General features: G+C 41.6%; 2 protein-coding genes across 2 annotated transcripts in view; both read left to right on the top strand.

Annotated features, from left to right (window-relative positions):
- The first annotated feature begins 1,349 nt into the window (after window positions 1-1,349).
- Window positions 1,350-11,254, top strand: LOC309362725 (uncharacterized protein). The gene is made up of 5 exons (XM_081898447.1): window positions 1,350-1,601; window positions 4,487-4,575; window positions 5,634-5,818; window positions 9,972-10,121; window positions 11,105-11,254. The coding sequence occupies exons 3-5, from the start codon at window positions 5,669-5,671 to the stop codon at window positions 11,138-11,140; spliced, it is 336 nt and encodes a 111-aa protein (XP_081754573.1). The 5' UTR covers window positions 1,350-1,601; window positions 4,487-4,575; window positions 5,634-5,668; the 3' UTR covers window positions 11,141-11,254.
- Window positions 11,255-13,009: 1,755 nt separating this feature from the next.
- The window catches only part of LOC309363319 (E3 ubiquitin-protein ligase RNF213-like), a 75,254-nt gene continuing 65,114 nt past the window's right edge, over window positions 13,010-23,149 (top strand). The window contains exons 1-6 of the mRNA XM_081899463.1: window positions 13,010-13,104; window positions 15,767-15,963; window positions 16,866-17,137; window positions 18,572-18,843; window positions 19,519-19,728; window positions 20,386-20,581. Coding sequence (XP_081755589.1) covers window positions 15,825-15,963; window positions 16,866-17,137; window positions 18,572-18,843; window positions 19,519-19,728; window positions 20,386-20,581 — 1,089 coding nt within the window. The 5' untranslated portion in view covers window positions 13,010-13,104; window positions 15,767-15,824. The remainder of the gene's footprint in view (window positions 13,105-15,766; window positions 15,964-16,865; window positions 17,138-18,571; window positions 18,844-19,518; window positions 19,729-20,385; window positions 20,582-23,149) is intronic.

The following is a 23,149-nucleotide window of genomic DNA, read 5'->3' as shown; positions in this document are numbered from 1 at the left end:
GGCATCTGCTGACATGCTGCCTTGCTGGGTGGAGTGGCTGCCTCTCTACTCATGGCAGAATTGTGAGGACTTTGCGCATGAGATCAGGCTTTAAAAAGAGATCTTTATTTAGTATGATTGAATTGGTCTGTCCCTGATTAAGATAGGTATTCTCATGTTCTCAAGAGCTGTGCATAGGCAGTGCTGTAGCTACAGGGGACGGGGGGGGGGGGGAGAGAGAGAGAGACAAGAGGAGCTAGCTGGGTTTTTTGCCCTGCGTGAAGCCTCCAGAGGGGCACCATTGAGGTTGCCAGCCTCTCTGTGTGTGTACACAAATGTGCATGTTGGTGTGTGTGCCAAACTGGGTTTTTGACCAGGTGAAATAAAGCCTAGTTTCACTCTAAACTTAAGTAGGTTTGTTAGAAATTACCCTAATTCAGGCACCCCCAACCTCGGTCCTCCAGATGTTTTGGGACTACAACTCCCATCATCCCTAGCTAACAGGACCAGTGGTCAGGGATCATGGGAATTGTAGTCCCAAAAAACAGTTGGAGGGCCAAGTTTGGCCATGCCTGCTCTATGTAGACTAACAGTATAAATACGTGTAATGAAACCATATTTCTAAAGGCACGACAGTCTCCACCACATCTTCAATTCTCCAAAGGAGCACAGATCCTGGTTGAGGGCCATGACCTCTGGAATCCTGTGCACAGCTCAGCAGGGATTGGGGTGGCCTGTAATAATACACTTCTGTTTGGCTACAGCCTGTACTTGGTTGCCTTCTTAATAATTTTTTATCTATTAACCTGCCTGTGATAGTTGTCAGAATTGCCACCTGTGCCTATTTTGATACATGAGGCATTCTTCTCAAGTCTTCCCTATACAGATTAACAGGATTAAGCCTTTACATAAACTTTGTGTCCTTGCACACCTTTTCATTCTGAGGTTTCATCCCCTAGTTTAGAATTTCTCCTGCACGCTCTTGTCAGCTACTGATGTTTCTTCTGAGTTCAAAAATTTCTGCATTTATTTCAGCATTGGCAGTTCCCAAGATAATTTAAACAAACACATTCTCTATCCAGGTACTGTAGTGGAGCAGCTGGAAACTGTGAGGACACAGTGGAGTTTGACTGCAGGGGTTTCTCACCCTATGTCTCTCTCACACAGGCCTGCCTTCCTCCACTGGGGAAACAGAAATGGCCTACCATGCAAGGTCACAAATGCCACAGAAATGTGAACACCTTAGGAAGGCCGCCATATGAAAGCTAAGCATTTATTTACGTTTGGTCATTTGGTTCCTGTAAAGACCACTGAGTGAGCAGCTGTTCCCCATGACCTTTAGTTTTAAATGGTCTTTCGCAAACGCTTTGCAAAGGAAGCGATGGAAAGAGAAAGTTCGTCGAAGGACAGGGAAATTTGAGTTTCTTCCCACAGGCTATGTCTTGATGGCCTGACAGGAAAGAGCAGGTGCCTTGAGGCAACAAAAGCGAAACCAAGTCCTGGATACGAGCATGGCACGCCTTATATTCTGCTTCTGCCTGAGGCGTTTCAGTCAAAGCAGAGCAGGCTTGGGGGAAGCGGTCGTCCTGCCGAGCTGTGAAGGGCACCCACTTTTTCCAGAGGTGGGTAGCGTACCAAGGGCGGGAGATTTGTCGCTGGAGGAAATTCGTTTCTCAGCGTCTAACGACGATTGCTACTCCTCGGTTACGACGGTGGTCTTTTGGGTGGGGTCGAGGGTGGCTCTTGTTCTTCATCGCGCCAAACTTTTTGCGGGCTCTTGCTATGGAGCTTGGCTTTGTTTTGGGGCCCTTTTTGTGGAGACGGGGAGGACAACACCAGCAAAGGCTCCTCCAAGCAGAGGGGAGATGGCGGGCTTTGCAATGCCGCTTACTTACGGGACAGGTAGTTGGGCTTGGGTAGTGGTGGCTTTAGTTTTCCTGAGTCTCCAGAATTCAAATAGCTCCTTTGTATGTTACAGTACTGTGGACGATGAGTTTAGCTAGGCTACTTTCCGCCTTAAACGGGAAAGATACAGTACTTCATGGATGAGCTCAGTGAGTAAGTACAGTATGTAGGTCTTGGGTCTAGGGGTTGAAATAGTTCTCTTTTTTGTAATAAATTTTATTGAATTTTACAGTTTGATATTCAACACATTTAACATGTAAATGAAAATAAAATACAGTAAAACAGACCTCCCCCCTGACTTCCCTCAAATTCCCCTTCTGGTTCTTTAACTGTTTGCTACTTCTGCACAAATTATGTCTTACCTTCCATCTTTTGTCTAAGTGCTCTTATATTCTTACCGTATTTATACCAAGTTTTCTTTCAATTACATCTTACATTTAATTAATTTCCATATTGTTATTTCTTAACCTTTGCTCTTCTTTTCTTAATTGTGTTTACAAAGTGCCTGCACTAACTGCTGTAATTAGGGATCAGATAGAAAATGCTCCTCTGTCATAGTCCTGTTGGGGGGAACACCTGGATCAAACCCCAGCACTAGACTTGTCTCATAGGATTTTTAAGCATGGACTAAGGTGTCTCTGAGTTTTTTTGGGCAGTCACCATTCTTGATCTGTGCAACTCAGGTGATAGTTTAAACTATGGCCTTTGCAGTCTTACAGGCTACATTCAATAATCAAATGAATCCTGTGCTATCCTGACTATAGGATCTGTTCCAGTCACTTGAGCCCAGAAGTCTTTTAGTGTGCCTCACTGATCCAGGCTCTTGCGCACCATCTTGTGGTCAAGCAAGCCCAAGGGAGCAGCAGATGGTCAAATACAATATTCTTGCCTAGCCACAAGGAGGCACATTTTCCTTTCCTTTCTTTTTCTTTTTGGTCATCCAGAAAGCTTTATTTACTACACTACAGTACTTCTTTTTTATAATTTTTTATTAAAGATTTAAACAAAACGTATTATCCAAAAACATGTCATCCTTAATTCCCCCCCCCCCCATTTTCCCTCCTCCCAGACGACTACCCTCATTTCCAGTCTTTGGTTTATTTGTGAATACAGTACAGTACTTCTGACTCTGCACTGTTGCTGTTCAAATCTGAACCACAGGATCTTACCTGTATTATGACATTTTCCTTTCATTTTTAATCAACCAGGGGGACTATTTGCATGCAAAGGAGCCTAAAGGAAAAGAACTAAAAGAGACTTCTGGTGCAATCCTAGGCATGTTTACTCAGAAGTGAATTGGTAGGGCTTATTTCTAGGTAATGCATATATTCTTCCAGCCTAAACACCTTTTAACAAAATGGTACTTTGGGGGAGGGAAAGGAGGTACTCATGGTTGTACTGTGTGAAGGAGGTTAAGATAATAATTTATTTCTGGCTTTGTCCACCTCACATGCATACAGTGGTACCTCGGGTTACATATGCTTCAGGTTACAGACTCTTCAGGTTACAGACTCTGCTAACCCAGAAATAGTACCTCGCGTTAAGAATTTTGCTTCAGGATGAGAACAGAAATCACGCAGCAGCGGTGCGGCGGCAGCGGGAGGCCCCATTAGCTAAAGTGGTGCTTCAGGTTAAGAACAGTTTCAGGTTAAGAAGGGACCTCCGGAACAAATTAAGTTCTTAACCCAAGGTACCACTGTATATTCCAAGTTCCATCTCTCTCACTGCATGCTTGCATCTTCCCTTGCATTTTTATTCCCCTTTTAGGGCAGACATAGGTAGTGCTTAAAAAAACTGTGTTAGACGCCCAAAAAGTACCGTATTTTTCCGGGTATTAGACAAGGTTTTTTGACTAAAAATTGTGTCCAAAAACTGGGGTTGTCCAATGCATGGGTAGTGGCATTGGGAGGGGGGGGAGAAGCGGTGCGCCCGCCAGCCAGCCGGTTGGCGGGAACGCAACTTCCCCCGATGCTGCAGCGAGTGGGAAATGATCTAGGGAGGGTTTCCTGCCCACAGCTGCGTGGGGGGAGAAGCCCAACAGCCTTGGGCCATCTCCCCTCATTTTCTTAAAACTGAGTCCCTCAAAATAGGGGGGCTCTTATACATAGGGGCGTCTTATAGACGGAAAAGTACGGTATAGGGGAGTGGGAAGATAAATTGTGGACCAGATCCAGGTACTTTTGGAGGAAACTGATTTTCTAGATCCATTTCAATTGTGGATTAGGCTGGGTTTTTTGCACAGAAACTGCATTCATTGCCCCGTACAATGGCCTGTGTGGAGAGAGAGGCAGGGGGAATGTGTCTCCTTGACCTCTCAGTGGCTTTTGATACCATCGATCATGATATCCTTCTAGAACAGTCATCTCAGTTGGGGGTGGATGGTACCACATTGCAGTGGTTCTTGTCCTACTTGGATGGATGTTTCCAGAGGGTTTTGCTTAGGGAGTATTCTTCAGCCCCATGGAGGTTCCTTCAATGTGGGTTCCTCAGGGCTTGATTTTATCCCCCATCCTGTTTAAAATGAGTGGGATATCCAGAGTTTTGGAGTACATTGTCAGCAATATGCTGATGACACAGCTCTGCTTCCCCTTTACATCTGCAGGTGAGGTGGAGAGGCAATGGATGTGCTGGACCATTGACTTGCCTTGGTAATTGTCTGAATGAGAGCCCAGAAACTGAAGTTCAACCCAGGTAAGACAGAGGCACTGTTAGTGGGTGGTTCCCTATACTGTTTGGATGGGCGGTTGCCTGCTCTTGATGGGGTTACATGCCCTCTGAAGGAGCAGGTATGCATCTTGAATATACTTCTGGATCCATTGCTGTCACTTGATCCATTGCTGTCACCTCAGTGGCACTGAGTGCCTCCTATCAGCTTTGGCTGGTGGCTCAGCTGCACTCTATCCGGACAGGGCTAGCCTAACTACTGTTTATGCTCTGGTAACATTTAGGTTAGATTACTGCAACATGTTATATGTAGGGCTGCCTCTGAAGATGGTTTGGAAACTTAAGCTAGTGCGGAATTTGGCAACCATTGGGGCACAACGTTTTGAGCATATTACTCCAATCCTGGCCTGACTGCACTGGCTGCCAATTAGTTTTCAGGTCCAATTCAAAGTTTTGGGTTTGACACCCACACACCCTCACCCGCACACAAAATGATAATAATGAAAGTAAATATTCCCCCCCTTTTATCTGTCTGCACATATGTGTGTTTTTGTATGGAGTGTTTGGGAGGAAATAAGACGGTAAATAACAAATAACAAACTAAATATTGATGTATGTAATTATATTTAGTGGTAGTATGGCTCTATTGTTTTTTGTAACATAAAATCATTCAATAAAAATTATTTTTTAAAAACCCCCAAAGTGCTGGGTTTGACCTATAAAGCCTTAAACAGCTCAGGACTGCAATACCTCAAGGACCGCCCCTCTCCTTATGAACCTACCTGGACCCTGTGATTATCATCTGAGGTCCTTATTTGTGTGCCTTCTCCACAGAGGTGAGGTGCAGAGGGTGGCAACACGCGAACGGGCCTTTTCTTCAGTGGCTCTTTGTTTGTGGAACTCTCTTTCCAGGGAGGTTGAACTAATGCCTTCATTATACACATTTAGGCGCCAGGTGAAAACGTTCTTCTTCAACTGGCCTTTGGCTGATTGACCTCCAAAGGATTCCTCCATTAACTGGGAGCTTTAATAAACTATGGATTTCCATTAGATAATATTACAGGGAATGCTTGTTTTATTTGCAGAAAATTGAGATGCAAAATTGACTTTCGTGCTGGAGATGGACCTTGGGGTTGAACAAAGGGCAGAAAGCCCCACTCCCGTGGAATTCTCTGTTGATGAGCAGCAACCCACTGAGGAAGAACAGGGGAAGCCAGAAGGCGCTCTGGTAAAGCACCTTAAGACTGAGGCCCTACACCTCAAGAAGGAAGTGAGTATATTTCAATACAGATTGTATATCGTGTGTTTTTTTTGCAATGTTTCTTATTCCCTGATGCAAGGGAATTGCTCCATTTTGCTGAAGGAATGTAAACAGAGGTTGTATTGCCAGAGATGCTGTAGTTGAGAGTCCTGTACTGAACAAGTGGTTGGACTGAATGACTTCTAAGGTCCCTTCTATCCAGTGTTTTTTTCTTGGGGGGAAGCAGGGGTATGCATACCCCTAAACATTTTGTAAATCTTTGTACTTTCATCCATATACTGTATTTACTTTTCCCAATTTGAACTATGAAATGGTGATTTTCTTGAGAGTACCCCTAAACATTTTTAAAAGAAAAAAGCACTGCTTCTAGCTCTAAAAATCGACAATGATAGACACGCCTCTTACTGATGACTGATATCTTGGGGCTGTTAAACATATTTTGCTGGGTTGTAACACTGTTAGAATTTGACCAGGGAGGCCTGGGTTCATATCCCTGATCAATTAAGTGGCATAACAGCAATCTCTGGGTTGAACGGCAAGAAGCTGCTGTCGGTTGCCATTCTGAGTTCCTTGGGTCCCGGAGCTGAAGCCTGGATACACAGGGCGAGGCAGCGGTGCGGCAGGTGGCGGTGCTGCGGTGCTGTGTGTGGCAGTCCGCTCAGCGGGATCCCACCTTCGTCGCCAGTGAAATATACTCAGAGTCAAGAGTGGATTTCATGCTCTTTATTCAGCTCATAGTGGTGAGGAGGAATGAATGAATGTCCTCTCAAAGTATCTGCTTTATATACATTATTTACATAATGGGCTGCACATGATTGGCTAATTCCGGAATTCCCCTCTAGGCCAATCAGGTTGTGGATTCACTTCTATCTGGAGCTGGATTGGGTGGCTCCTGCCAACCAATCATACTGCTGCATTGTTCTAGGACCAATCAGACTGCTGTAGTTTGGATCCTATTCAACTCACTACATAACATCATGCATAGTTTACCTGTGAGTAAGCTCCATTGAATTCAGTGATGCTGATTCTGCTTGATTATTTTCCTTGTTTTCTCATCCCCCCCAGACCTCGATTGAGGGTTTTCACTTCCTCCTTACAATCTGATGAAAATTAGCATATGAGCATTGTGCTGATATTTCAGCTGAAACTCTGGATAATCTTATGCTGTAGTTTCATGTAGAAGTTAAAAATCATGAGGGACAAAATGGCACCTCATAGGCCAGAGGTTTTCAACCTTTTTGAGTCCATTGCTCCCTTGATCAACTACATTCTTTCTGCGGCACCCCTGTAGGGCTCAGGAGCCCAGTTATGTCACCCCTTGCCTGCCAGGCTGGCAGCCTCTTGTCCTTTTTCAAACACCTTTGTGGAGTGTTCCCTAAGCCGCCTCTCCTCTCCCTTCCCCTTGGGAGTCCTCCAGGCAGCCGCCGCAGCCACCCCTGGTCTCTGAGTTCCTGGCAACCAGCACCCCCTGGCCAGCTCCAGAGGCACAATTTGTCTGGGAAGCTTGTAGCCAGGGCTGCTGCAACAAGCAGCTGTGCAAGCCTTTAGGAAGCAGAGACACGAGGGCGTCAGAGGAGGGAGGGAAGAAAGGAAAGATGAACAGAGACTAGTGTTTCCCGTGGCATCCCAACTATCATTCAAGGCACCCCAGGGTGTCGCAGCACACTGGTTGAAAACTACTGTCATAGGCTCGTGACTATGGGGTGCAACAAGAGTCTTTGAACATCACTTTTTGTGCCCTGCTTTTGAGGAACAACTAGGTCCATATAAACCTTATGCCCACTTGCTTTACCCCTGCAAAGCAGTTCCAACTGATACCCTGTTAACTGTTTTTGAACACACGGTGGGAGAGCTTCAGGTAAATTAGTGCAATCACATCCTCGCATCCATATATAACCCACCCAAAGTCATAGGACAGACCTTCACCACTCAAAACAAACTCCTCTAGACAGCACTGAAGAGATGCAATAGTGGCATCACTGCTACAGAGTTGGTCCTAAAATGGACTGTAGCCCATGTTTGATTATACAGTGGTACCTCTGGTTGTGAATGGGATCCGTTCCGGAGGCCCGTTCACAACTGAAAAGAATGCAACCCGCGTCCGTACGTGTGTGGGTCGTGATTTGCTTCTTCTGCACATGCGCATGACATCATTTTGCGCATCTGTGCATGTGCAAGCGGCAAAACCCGGAAGTAACCTGTTCAATTACTTCCGGGTCGCCGCGGGACGCAACCTGAAAACGCACAACCTGAAGCAAACGTAACATGAGGTATGACTATATTCATTATTTTGCCTTCTAACCTTCCTTTGGCTATTGTCTTAGTGAACCAAATTAATCCAAAGTAATCAGAAGTGGAGAACCTGTGGTCCTCCAAATGTTGTTGGATTTTGGGGTGCTGGGAGTTGTGACAGAAAAGTTTGTTTTTGCTGGGCAGGTTGGTTCACCAAGAGTTTTCTTTTTCTTTTTCCCTGCCAGCAAATGGTTAACAAACGGCAGCCTATGATTGGCTGGGGTTCCAGGAGGGGGAGTTGAAAAGGAGAGGATTTGGAGACACAGTTTGAGTAGGTTAGGATTGTGGTTGGGAGAGAGAGGAGAGAGAGTTGGTTCTGGGTAGAAACATCCACTCTGAGGAATATATCACAAGCTAGAGAAAGGAGTCTCTGAGCTTAGTGTGAAGGGCAATGTGTGGTGTCCCGTAAGAGTAATTAGGCCAGGAAATAACTGGGAGGCTGAGGCTGAGCCAGGAGAAGTAGAAGTTGTAGAGAAACCGTCTACTTAGGTCTCATTCCAGTCAGGAGGAGAGAGATTCTTCTAGAAAGAGAAGACTCCCAACCCAGTGATCCCTTGGGTCTGTTACTTGGAGTACCTCAGGAGTAGGGCTATCTAAGGGGTGTGTAACTGACAGGAAGTACCACCTTGTTTAAGAATCAAAGTATTAAGCGGCAACAGCTGTGCAACATCTGAGAAAGCAGTGAAGTGAAATAACATTATAATCTGAAGTATCCTCGTGTCATAAACTTCCTTTATTAAATAAAATCTTTATTGTTTGTTTAATCTAATCCTGCCTGAGACTCCAAATTATTAAGTTTTCCCTCACACATGCCCCCCACAAGATAATCTGAGGTAGTTTGTGGGATTTCGAGGAAGTGGTGTTCTGTGAGGTGGGTGCATTACATTTAAGTGAGGGCAGGCCCAACAGCGCCAGGGGGAAAAGTGCCGTCACAGAAGTCCCATTAATTAATTAATTAAACCCCCAATCCATGTCTTAGGGTGTGAGGCAGTTCTGAAGCGGAAGGGAAGCCAAATTCGACTGAATGTAATACTGTCTAGAAAAGTCATATTAATTTGACTGGCTGTGTGGGGTTTGGAAGGCTTTCAGGTGTCACTGAAATATAAACCGTGTAAACTCTGACATCGCCTTCCAATTCCTACAGTAACAGTGCAATCCTATGCAGGTCTACTGTATTCAGAAACAAGTCCAACTGAGTTCAGTGAGGCTTGCTTGCTCCTAGGTGAGTGGCTATAGGATTGCAGCTTAGGTCAGTGTTCTGTTGTGATCAATAATACATCTGATTTTTGAAAAAGGTTGGTAGTAATAAATATTCTGGTATGTGCGTGTTTAAATCACTGCCTGTCTTCCTTAGTGGTTTCATTGGCTCTGCAATGACAGGCTAGCTCCATCAGGGCTCCTCTCTCTCAACTGTCATCTGGGGGCAGCCATTTCCTCAGTCTGCCTCAGTGGGAGAGATAGGAACAGCTGTCTAGACATTAGGGGCTGAGTTTTTCAGTTTTATTTTCCTTTCCTCCTTGTGTGTTGTATTTTTGTTTGTTTATTAGAATGTAAGCCTGTGGGTAGGAAGTGGCTTGTTTTGATTTTACGTAAGCCACTCTGGGATCCTTTTTAAAGAGCTGGGTACAAACACTGTAAATGATAATGATCAGAACCAGCATACTGGTTCAAGCAATCCATCCTAGATGCAATTGTCAAGCAGGATCAATCTGTGGTTTGCAATCTTGGTTTAAAGGGATTGCTTTCAAACCATAGTTACCCAGTTCCCTGTTTTTTGTCATGATAAATTTGAATTTCTCCCCTCAATGCATGATGAAACAAATTGCCAAAATACAAATATTTGTGTAAAAATCTTGTATTTAATTTCTAGGACCAAAGTGCTACCTCTGGAATAAACTATGAAGAGGGTAGTAATGCTGGAGAAAGCTCAGAAGGAAACCCTGCTGCCTTTGATTCTGCAGCTGAAAGAAATGTGCCAACGAAGAGCCCAGGAAAGGATCAAAGTTTGACTGACAAAGTGGTGAGTATTAGGTCCTCTGTGTGCCTTCTTATCCTAAGTTTTTCCTTCCAGAATATTGTATATTAACATGACTATTGTTTCAGTCCTTTGTACACTTACTTGGGAGTAGGCCCCATTGAACTAAATGTGATAGTGCTATGGAACCCTTTCTGTGGAATCTGCTTCTGAGTGATGGGATATACTGGTTTTTCTTCTCTGACAAGTTGCTGTGGAGGGAGCATATTTTACCAGTTTTGAAAATATGGGTGGGTTGAATTCTCAGTATAGACAAATTAGGATTTGATAAAATATAGAATGGGTTATCCAGTGAATGAGTTTTACAAACCACTTTTCCTTTTTCCTGTTGGCCTCCTCTGCCATTTGTAACTTGGCTTGATTATATGATCAGATTGGAGTCATCTGCTTTTTCAGAACAGGTCAGCAGTGCAGCTGTTCCCAGTATGAGGCACACTGAGGCCTCTGTTGCAAAACCTGTTTTCAGTGGACCACAGGAGTGATTACCGTAGATTGAATTTGGAGTTGCCCTTCTGTGAACAGAAGGACTTTTCCTGTTTGTGAAATGGTCTGCAATCTATGAGAGGTTCTTGCTGGAAGAAGTGGGGGTGGTGACCTTTGCCACTTCTTCCTTTCCCCTTGCACATCGCATGGCACATCCCATGTTCTTCCAGAGGCTCTCCTGGTGCAAGTGACACAGGGGCTTGCAGGGGCAAAAACAACACCTCCATCACGACAAAAACAACACCTCCATCACTTCCTTCAGTAGGAGCATCCAATTAATTACTTCCACTGACTGGACATCTAGATCCAAGCTGTACAGTATAAACCAGTACCTGATTTCTTTTTCTTTTGTTCTATAATTCTTCATCTCCCCCCCTTACTTGCTGCAGTTTTATTATTTGCTGTTGTACAGTGCTATGCTGTTTTACAATATTTAATGGTGAATGTTTGTTTGTTTGTTATAAACAAGTTGTTACTAATTACAGGCAAGCCTGAAGGGAAAGACTGATATAGGCTGTTGATCTGTGGGACACACTACCTAAAAGTATGAATTCTTATCACATGTGATGATTAATGCTGAACAAGATTTCTGGAAAAGGTTTATATCTGAAGAGTAAGAAACAAAGGGATGAGCCTGCAGCAATCACACTTTTGTGTATAAATAAAAATAAAATGTTTTAACTGTGTTGTAAAGTGCAAGATACAAATGTGACACTAGGTGGAGATGGTGAGCTATGGCAAATTCAATATATATTTTTCAAAACTTCTTTAAAAAAAAAAGCATTTTCACAGTGGTTAAGGTGTGTAGATTCCACCTTAGTAAAGTTTAAAGGCATATTATTTCTGTAAATAATTTCCAGTTTCATTCCATCACCCAATGGGATAGAAACATCCTTAGCTGAAGGTCATATATCTGGGATGAAGGTCCATCACATGGTTTATGGCACTACCTGTTGTCTGAAGGCAGGGAATACACACAAAGTTGCAGGAAGTAGAAGTGGCTTAGTCCTCCTCAACCCCAGTCTATTACATGATGAGACCAAAGAAAGGCAAATAATATACAAATAAGAAAAAATGCACACAGGAAAGGCATTCCAGTGGAAGGAAGGCACTACAGACTACTTCCGTTAGGGAAAAGGTGCACAGAGGTGGTCTTGGAAGAACATATTAACAGAACAATGTTGAAACACACACACACACATTACTCAAATGCAGGAAAAGTGTGCCATAGACCAGATAACTGCTGAGAAATACATAAGGAGAGGTGACAGCAGAGATCAGGGGAAGCAGTGTAAGGTAGGATTCCACAAAGGACAACAACGTCTTGACTGCAATCAGTCTCTACACAGACAAGTGACAAACTACAAGGGTGCCTAAATTAATAATTTACTTTTATGTACAGTGTACTGTGCATGATATAGTAGAAGAGGAAATTTATTTGTATGAAAGCAGGGTGTTCTGGGATCATGTGGTATCTTATTCCAGGCTTTTCCTGTAGCAAGCAAGAATTTCCTCACATCAGCTGGGCAGGGAAACTTCTTAAACATTGGTTCATAGGAGGATGCATTGCTGTGTTACAGAAAGCAAAAGTGGCCCAAATCTTTAAAAAGGAAGAAAAAACAGAAACTCATTTAGAAGGACCTGAGAAGGGAAAGCTGCCTGCAAATCAGAATGTGGAAAAAAGAAAGCATAAGCAAACAAAGAAACAGAGAAACTGGGATGTTAAGCAAAGGTATTACTCATGTAAATATATTGAAGTGGTATTAAGTGTAATAAGAACTGCTGCGTAGTGATTTCATTTTCATTCTGGTCTGAAAGGGAAGGGAATCCACATTTGACCAAATGTAAAACTATCGAGAATGGTCATGTAAAATGTGTGATTTTGTGGTGTTCTTAAAGCATTCAAATGCCACCAATATATAAAAAAACCCACAAACCCTAACATTTCCTTCCAAATTTTGCAGTGGTTAGCAGTGCAATCCTGTACATGTCCGGTTCAGAACTTAGTCCTTCTGAGTTCAGTGAGGTTTGCTTTTAAGTGAGTGAACATAGGATTACAGTTTAAGGACTGGATTCAACTATCCAGTTTCCCTAGCAGAAGCCAGTGCAACAAATCCCGCTAGTGCAACAGAGCTTCTTTCCATGCGCCCCCTCACACGCCCTGAAAATCTAGAAAAGAGCATGGGGGAGAAGAGGGGAAATAATTTCATTAGGCAAGCAGAAATGTTTATGCTATGGGGCAACAGCCTGAATTCTATCCCTAAGTATCAGAATGTATTTGCATCTGTCAAAACAAGCTATTCTGACCTTTTTCTTACTGTTGCAGCCAAGTCAGTTATGAAGATGGTGTTACAGTATTTTTCCATGCCATACTGTCCAAGGACTTCAAAGGAGAGTCCGAGGAGCCTAGAGTCTTCATTAGGGCAGAAGGCATTTCTGGATATAATGATTGGGAAGACAGTATCTGTGAGCTGGCTTGCACAAAGTAAGTACAGTTCTGTAGTGGCCAGAAAAGACAGCATCCACATACCATGTTTTTAAAAATTGGGGATTTTTTTGTTTGTTTGTTTCTAGTGAAACTCTCAATATTTTTATTCTGTGCCTCTGTAGACTAGCATTTTAACTTCCTGTCTACATTCTCAAAATTAAGGTTACTAAGAGCGCATGCAGATACATATAATATTTATTATGTATTAATACTTGCTTTTTATAATTTTTGGGAAGGTGAGGTATATTTATTTCCTTAAAAAATAAGTTTGTATTAAAGCTTTTTTCATAATGTGATAAGATAAAAGAAACTAATCTAAATAAAATCAAAAACAGCAAAAGAAAGAGAATAGAAAAGACAGAGTTCTCTCTCAAAGGTAACTTGTCTCATCCAGAAAGTGGAGCACTCTCCCAGCTCTCACATGGGAGCTTTTCTTTCTTCTCCCAATCTTTCACCCTGAGAAGTATTCCCATCCCTGCTTCTTACTTAGAGTTCCGTAGCGCAGAACCCAAAAATACTTATCCCGAAGCTACATCAACCCGAGGTATGACTGTATATGATCACAGAGGAGGTAAAAAGGGTAAAATGCAAAGGACTCCCAGACGGTTAAGTCCAGTCAAAGGTGACTATGTGGTGCGATGCTCATCTCGCTTTTCAGGCCGAGGAAGCTGGCATTTATCCACAGACAGCTTTCCGAATCATGTGGCCAGCATGACTAGATCGCTTCTGGTGCAATGGAAGCCAGAGCACACGGAAACACAGTTTACCTTCCTGCTGCAGTGGTACCTATTTATCTACTTACACTGGTAGGCTTTCAAACTGCTAGGTTGGCAGAAGCTAGGACAGAGCAGTGGGAACTCACCCTCTTGCGCGGATTTGAACTGCCAACGGCAAGCCCAAGAGGCTCAGTGGTTTAGACGATAGCGCTACCCGTGTCACAGGAGAGACTCTTACATGGACAAAGACAGAAAGATTTATTCTGGTTTAATATGGAGAAATGGTTGTTGAAGATATTGGAGACAAGTTGATATGTTTGATTTGAGAGAAACCATTGCTGACATTTATTAATAACAATAATTCAAGAACCCCTTTTGGAATTTTGAAAATGGAAATTTGAAAAGGAAAATGAATGAATTTCAAATATTTGGGTCTGAAGATTGGGAAAATATTGTTTAACAGTAGAACAGTTGGGTGTAATCTTAGAGCAGGGGTAGGCAACCTAAGGCTCGTGGGCCAGATGCAGCCCAATCACCTTCTCAATCCAGCTTGTGGACGGTCCAGGAACCAGTGTGTCTTTACATGAGCAAAATGTGTCCTTTTATTTAAAATGCATCTCTGGGTTATTTGTGGGGCATAGGAATTCGTTCATTTTTTCCCTCCAAAATATAGTCCAGCCCACGACATGGTCTGGGGGATGGTGGACCGGCTCACAGCTGAAAAAGGTTGCTGACCCCTGTCTTAGAGTGAATGTTTTGAATAATTTCTTTTATGTAACTGACATATAGATGCACGTTATTTTAGCAATCAGCTGTCTTGTCTTCACTGCCTAAGATGTAGGGCGGGCAGAAATCTACGGCTGAATTTACTTTTTTAGCAAGGGAGTTTGAATAAATGAGAGTGCTGATCAAAAATTAACAGTTCATCAGGTCTGGATTATATTTACTTGACAGTTCTTAAAGAATTCAAACATTAATAACTGACTTTCTAGCAAAAATTTATTACTTGGCCCTAAGATTGACATCCATAGCTAAGGATAGCCAAGGTAACAGCAATTTTAAAAAATGGATCCAGGAAATTATATGCCAGTTAGTTTAACTTCTGTTCTGGGTAAAATGGTGGCAAACATTATTACATATCAAATTACCAAGTTCCTCACCAAAAGTTTCCAAACAAACTTAGCGGTCATGGAATAAGTGGAAAGGTCCTCTTATGGAATGGTAACTGGTAAAAGAAGAGGAGGAGAAAGTAGGACTAAATGGACAGCTCTCACAATGATAAGGGGGTCCCTTAAGTAGCTGTATTTTACTTCTAACTTGTTCATAAATGAACAGAAGAGAGGAGTGAATGAGGAAGAGGCAAAACATGGAAATTATTCTGGATGATAAAAAGGTTCCCGATACAAGCATTTCCCATGAGCTATTTGACAATATACATAGATGTTCCACACATTACTCAAGGGCTTATGGCTGCTGTCAGCTCAACCATGAGATCCATCTCTCTTAGACTACTCTTTCAGAAAGTGGTGTCTCTAGTAGTAGCCAATGGTTTAGCTAGGCATGTGTCAGAATTTTGTGCCTTCTGGGGGGCCCTAATATACTTCCTTTATACCTAGGATGCATTCCATTTTTCACAGATCCCAAGAATAGACCCTACCTTCTTTCTGTCCTCCCTCTACCCACCTAGTGTTAAAACTATGACAAACCAATGAATTGTGTGTGTTTTCCTTTCAATTCCTAAAGGTGGTAAACATGTGATCTGGAAGCACTATTTACTCCAGAAGATTATGCTTCGATGCAGCAACTGATACTTTACATTTAGACCATTACTTTTCTGTTTGTTTTTGTTGAGATAGCTTTTTTTTTAGCTTAAGTTTTATTGCTCAACCATGGATATACTTTGCTTTTAATATAATCACCAACATGGATTGTTTTAAAAACAGGGATATTGATAAACATGGACACCTATTCAAAGGTTGTGTCACCATTTCAAAGGACAACATGGATAAACAAATTCCCTATAAATATTATGTGGTATGTGGTGAGGAAGGAGAGTATGAAGTTATTCCCAAAGAGTCTCCAGAGGGATTCTGTGTGAATCGCTGTTTGTTTATACAGTTAAAGTATTTAAGTGGTACAGGTAAGGAACTGTTTCCAGGGTGTGGGTGTGTGCATGCGTGCATGCATGTATGTATGCATTTACTAGGTTTATAACCCATATTTCCTTCAAGGAGCTCAAGGTGGCAGAGATGGTTCTCCCTTCTATATTTTATCTTCACAACAACCCTGTGAAGAAGGTTAGGGCAAGAGGCTGTGACAGGCCCAAGGTGACTGGTCCAAACTTCATGGAGTAATCTCAACTAAAACATCCATGACAGATGGCCATCCAACCTCTCCTTTAAATCTTGCAATGAAGGAGAGTCCATCACCTCCTGTGGGAGTCTGTTCCACTGTCAAACAGCTCCTGCTGTCAGAGAATTCTTCCTGATGTTTAGTCGGAACCTCCGTTCTTGTAACTTGAAGCCGTTGGTTTGAGTCCTACTCTCCAGAGCAGGAGAAAACAAGCTTGCTCAACTGTTCATAATAAGATTTGGTTTCCAGGCCCTTAATCATCTTTGTTCAGAAATGGGCGAGCACATGGTGTCTGCCCCCTGCTTTGCTTCTGTCTTCACCCAAAAGGAAAGCAATGCTAGGTGCATCAGACCCTTGAGATTTGAATTCATTTAAAGAACTAGGCATTTCCTTAGCACCTCTAATCACTATGCCACATTGACTCCCACCATAGCACTGACTAGCATTCTGATTTAGCAGCGTACCTGATCCCTGCTTCATGTTTCTGTGTATATGGGCTTGCTGCCATGATGGAAATCAATATCTTTTTTTGAGGGGTGGGGATAATGGCTTGTAGAATATTGAATAATGAAATTACTGGTATATTACCCATATAGATAGGAGGATGGCAGAATTATCTTGTATCATGAAAATTCCTTGTTGTTGTTCAAAAAATGGGGAGAAACTTTTTTGTTTTTGTTTTATTAACAGATTGGCATCAGTTTGATGATATAATATGTAAAGAATCCTCTTCAAGCATCTGGAATATTTTAAGCAATAAAAATGCCAATATTGTGGAAAGGAAGAAAAAGGCTTTACAAATAATGCTGGATAGTCTGTTCTCTATATTGAATACCTTGACTTTTTGCAGTATCGAGAACTTCTTCCAGCAATTTCATCAGTTTTACTTGGTGAATAAGAAGCTAATGGTACATGAGGGAGAGCCAAAGGAATGGACAGATTTACAGTTTGATGAAAAGCAGGTATTGTAAAAGCAAGTTATCAGGAACTTGTCTTGAGGAGTCAGTGTTCATATTACTATATCACCACCATCTTTTGATGTCCTCTGTGACGTGTTAAGTTGCTTGCTAATTTTATTGAATGAAAAGGTCTAAACTAGGTCAGTTGTGATTGATTGAGATTTTCAGCTATAACTGCTTTTCCTACCAACTGACATGGGATAAAATAGATATTCTGGGGCTGTGTAAATGCATATTCTCATGCTTTTGCATTACTCGATTGGCTTACAGTCACTACAAATAATCCATAATAAAAGCAACAATACAAAACCAAACATAATAGCAACATAAAAACTTCTACTCAACAAAGCAAATGCTCATTGAATTATTAAAACTATTTCACCTGCTAGCAAAACGCAACAAGCAAGTGGGCCAAGCAAACCTCATGAAGCAAGGCATCCCATAATCTGGTGGGTGCTGCTCCTGAAAAAGCTCCATCTCTTAACTAACTGGCTGATGGGTTGGATCCTGACCTCCCCCATTCCTCATGGGTTTTTTTGACAGATAGATTTGTCAATCACATCTTCAGCTGACAGCTGACTGGCATTGACAGTGAGACCTGCCTTTTCTGTTTGCAGGCACAGGCTGGATTCACACTTGACTTGCAAACAGATTTTCTTTCTCTCTGGACCAGCAAAGTGATCTGCAAAATCAGTCCGCAGAGGAAAAATGTATTTTTGCCTACGAACAATCAACACCAAAGGGGCTTGCTATCAGCACCAATCAGTGAGCCACACTTGCCAAAAAACTGTAATGCACTTTAAGTTCCTCTCCTCCTCTACATGGTGATGATGGCAATACCTCCCCACCCCCATTACTTCTTGTTATTGTTCAGGTTTTTGCTGCTACTACAGTGGCAGCAGCTACACTCTGTACACACTCTATTCACGCTCTTTATATAAACACACTGCATTACATTATATTTGCAGAAGCAACAACAAAAAATAGAGTCATTGGCAGGATTTAAGTAAACATTTGCAATTTTATTTATAAAAAATAGGAAACCTAATAGTATGACAATATAGAAGTCTATATAAACAGCAGAATGTAATATGAGATGTAATAAACCAGGGATGGAAGTTGAGGAAAGTCAGCAGGGAAAGGGGAAATTGAAATGTGAATGTAATGTAATGATTGGTGTTTGGTTTTTTTTAAAAAAAACCCTAATAAAAATGATTAAAACGAAACAAAACACACTGCTTACATTTTTCATTTTTGGTTGCTTTAGCACTGGCAGTGCTGGCCAAGGTATTTTCCCCCTCCTGACTTGCTCTAGGAAGGGAGAAGGTGGAGAGACTCAGCCATTATCACTGGTTCCAAATGTGACACAAAACACAATGGCTTCTAGAGAAAAATAGGTTATTTTTGGAGCTGAATTTATTATTTTCTTTTATTTAGCTTCAAAAGGTGATTGAAGATTACTTGGAAAATTACCGAAAGAGTTCAGCTTGGAATACATCAGAATATAATAAACTAGTCCTGACATTGACCGTCTTTCTATTATCTGGAGATTTCTGTGTTATTCCAAAGTCAAAACAAGAGTGTGTCAGATTTTGCAGCCTTCTTTGCCTGAAGGAGCAATCACCAGCAAAGGCAATGAATAAAGTCAAAGAAGTGTTTTCAAAGATTTTGTGGTGTCCCCCAGGCTTTCAGAGACCATCCCATGAAAGGTGTGCATGACTTCCACACTCTACATTTTTAAACAAAATTTAAATCCACCTATTTTGAACAATCTTTTTTTACATGTTTGCTTTTTTGTTTTTTTGCTTGAGAGCCATCTTACAGAATATAGTTTTGTTAGTTTTCATATTAAATATCTATTATCAGTTATTAACCAGTTGTAATTGACCTTTTCAATAACTGTTACTACCTTTGTCAGCTGTTTTGCTTATTTTTAGATTGTTTTTATGATACTGTGAATTGCCCTGGAATATGAATAATTTTGTAAATAAAATAATAATTTGGGGCTCAAAAGTAGAGGGATTGGTATTGAATAAAAAGTATTGCATTATGATTGCGTTGCTACCTTTGTCCAAACAGAGGTGTGACTTTAGCAACTGTATGTTGGACACGTAACGCAGGGATTGGGAACCTGTGGCCTTCCAGATGTTGCTGGACTTCACCTCCCATAGTGCCTAATCAATGGCCATGCTGGCCATGGCTGATGGGATCTGGCAGTCCACCAACATCTGGAAGGCCACAGCTGCCCCATCAATAAGATTTACATCTCTTGAATTCCCTAATAAGAGGTACACCTCCTGAATTTCTGCATGTGAGACTTTGTCAGAGAAAGGTCCCAATGTTCCTCTTCAACCATCTGATTGGGTTTTCTTTTTCTCTTTCAGGTTGGGGTTGTATTTGATATCGTTCTGCAATTCTTGTATTGTACAGCAAGTTCATCAGTGGCTGTGGACAATCCCAGTTCTTCATCTCTTTACTGATTTTGAATACGTCCAAGAGAATGCTCAACTTGAATCTGAAGACGCATGGGCAAGGTTGAAAGGTCTTCCCTTTGTTAAATATAGGATTGATGAAGAAAAAAAGGGTTCTGAGAAGTAAGTTGGAATATGTTAGTCGTATTGCCTTTCTCTTAAAAATATTATGATCTGTGGATTAAGCTGTCTAGAGTTCCTGTTTGATAAATAGATACATACATTATCAATATGCTACACTAGAAGAGATTTGACAGTGCATTACTATGCTTGTTAACTCATAAATCAATCCCACTGTGTAGAAAAGCTTGATTAGGATTGTAGCCTTTGAATGCAGTCCTGAGGTTTATTGCTGGAGGAGGTTAAGATGGTGCACTGTTAGCTCTCTGCTGGAAAGTTGTGCTGGCAGAAAGCCCTGAAGATGTGGTAGGGGCAACAGTAACTTTGAATTCACTGGATTCAAAACACCACAGATGACCTGAAGGCCCCAATCCTTGAACTACTCAGCTGAACCAACATGACACAGGCATAATGCAGAAGTTAGAAACACATTGCATTTCTCCTTTCCATCTTAGCCCGTACAAACCAGCAAAGCTTGGGATGTTGTGGTAGATTTGCTGATCTGCTCATCCTGAACCCTACTTAGGATTGAATTTTCCATTTACAAATATTATTCCACTGTTCCTGACAATGTTCAGTTTCCTGAGAACATGGCATTCTTTTTTGTATATTATATGAAGACATTGTGTATATTTAAGTTATTATTATTTGGTTTTGCAGATTCTTACTACCACAAATGAAAGAAAATAAATATTTAGTGAAAGAAAACAGAGCACTGTTCAGATCATGGTTTTCCTTGCTTCCTCAAAGAGACTTGGCTGAATTTATCTCTGACTTTCCTGCTGAACCATTGGACTATCTTCTAGGAATTTTTCATAGACTGGAGAATTTGCAAGCCACTCATCATACCTATGAGGTATGCTTTGATTTTTTAAAAAAAGAAAGTAATATCCATCTAAAATGGGTGGGAAGTCTGTGGACCTCTAGATGCTGTTGGACTCCAACTCCCATCAGCCCCTACCAGCATGAACAGGGATGATGGGAGCTATAGTTTAGCAACATCTGGAGAGCCACAGGTCCCCCATCCCTGACCTAAAATGTAACACAGCTTATGATATGCCTGTTAAGTCAGTAAATGAGACAATTTAAAATAAAAAAGTTCTACCCAACAGAATCCTGGTAGTCCTTATTGAAGTCATACAATTATTACATCTTAAAAAAAGAGGTGGTGATATGACTCCTGAAAAAGCCCTCCCTGCTCTCTCTGGTATTAGACAGGGTCATAGTGTGGTGGTGCTCCAAGACTAATCACTGTCATTAAAAACCCAGGTGACCTCAGCATTGGCTGATAATACAGCTATTGCCATTTCTGAAATGTAGTAGCCTGACTGCTGTTGCTCTTGTACTGGTAACTTCCAGAGGGAACTACCATTTTGCGTTCTGTGTTGCCTCTGTAATTAGCCTGGAAGCTATAGCTAGTGCAGAATATAGCCACTGCTGAAAGAATTGCACGGGCTTCCAAATAGCCACCAGGCTAAGTTCAAGCTGCTGATAGTGGTGAACAAAGCCCTGTGTAGGAACCAGGAAACCTAAACAATTGTCTTGCCCATCTGATCATTACTCTCTGCAGGAAAGGACCTCCTGCAGATACCGTCTCATTATGTGTGTTTTTTAAATGATATTTTATTAGATTTTCACACAGAAAAAAAAAGATTACAAAGACAACAACAAAAATTAAACACAAAAAGAAAAAATTATGCAAGACTATGCAAAATAAAAAATAAAAAATAAAAGAATAAAAAGAAAAATAAAATCCCTCCTTTCAAATTCCCGACGTTCTTTCACTTATTTTCCTGACTTCCTCCCACCTCCCTCTTTGTATTCCATTTTAAAAAATTGTTCAGCAAAATTATGCCAAATATTCACCCTTATTGTTCAAACCACTTAATTTTTTTTATATTAAGCTCATTGATTTTTTCTTATCCTCTTAGTCCTAAAAATTATTGAATTTACACCATGTTTGACTTTTTGCTAAGGCCAATTATTCCTTTCCGTCATCTCTTATTATTTCATTAGTATTACACTAATTCCATAAATATACGTTTTTTACAAAAAGCATTTCTCGTTCTAAGTTTATCCAACGTCCCTTTTTCTGGCTCCGGATAGTGTCAGTCCTTATATCATTATATATTCTCAGTCCAGTGTTCTAATATCTGAGGCCCTCAGGTCACTTCTGAGCCCCCTCTGCGAGTTTTCTTGTTTCTGTTTGTGGTTGCATACATCCTTGTTCCCCATTGGGTTCTTTCGCATTTTCTTCTCTTTCTCTTTAGGGAGCCAATCTCCGGGGAGTTCCGTATAGTAAGATTCTTGATTTCCTTTCATCCAATTGTCCCATTCCCCGGTGATGCACACCCCATCATTTAACTTGTAATCCAAAAAACAGTTGTTCCAGAAATAATCTTCCACTTGTTTCACAGTTCCACCAAAGATAAAACTTTTCTTAAATCCAAGATTTGGCCAGTGTCCTCCAAGTTCCATTTCCCAATGTTTCTACTTTTGGTCATGTAGGACTTGACGTCTCTTTATCTTTTGAGGTGCATTCACAACCTCTTCCATCTTTTTCTGCCCTCGCACTTGCTCTGTTAGGCCAGCTTCCTGGGTAGATTGATGTGAAGTTTCTGTAACTACATTTCCCGTTGGCACCTCCTTGCTGACTGCAGCTGTTATATAGGCCGTCTGTTGATTCATCAGGGAAACTTTCTCATCCAGCTGAAGCAGCACATCATATATTTTGTCCAGGGTAGATAAAACTCCCTTTGTCATTTTGTCAAGGTCAGGGATCTAGTCCCACGGTCTCCCAGTTACAATGTTCTCTTTGTAGCTTGTAGCAAACACACTGGCAGGCTACCTCTAGGGGGTGTAGTTACTTTTTAGCATCCATTTTTAAATTGTAACCCGCAAGGAAAAGATTACTTTTAATTCTCCGATATTTTGTTTCCTTTCAACGTAAGACACACAGGCAGAGTGGAGCATTAGAGTTGTTTTTTTCCCTTTCTCCAATTCTATCTGTCAATTTTTCTATAGTTCGGTTACAGGCATCACCGACAATTTCTTTCCTGTCACTCCGTCCCCAGATTAGGGACAATGGAAGCTTACTTTCTTAACACACTCTCAGCAGAATTTAAAAGTCAAAATTCCCCCCCCTTTCCTCCTGCTGGCTGGGGGGGGGGGTTGATGAGTAAAAATGAAGGAAATTCCCAGCTGTCAATTTACCCGGCTTTTAGCTTGTAGGATCTTTGCTTTATACTTTATACAAGGAACGGGAAGCGGACTTCCTGTTTACGCTTTCCCGTCTCGGTTCAAATTCAAATATATTTTTTAAGTCCCGAAGTTTCAATTATCCTACTCACGGGTTGTTGTTTAAAGTCCGAATTGTCACAGAAAAAAGGACAGCGCTCTCCGACATCGGCTATGCAGCTTCGCT

This window comes from Podarcis melisellensis, assembly GCF_964234715.1.
Source record: "Podarcis melisellensis genome assembly, chromosome: 2".
NCBI classification, from domain to species: domain Eukaryota; kingdom Metazoa; phylum Chordata; class Lepidosauria; order Squamata; family Lacertidae; genus Podarcis; species Podarcis melisellensis.
Note: the sequence above shows the minus strand (reverse complement) of the source record. Positions and strands in the feature narration are given on the sequence as shown.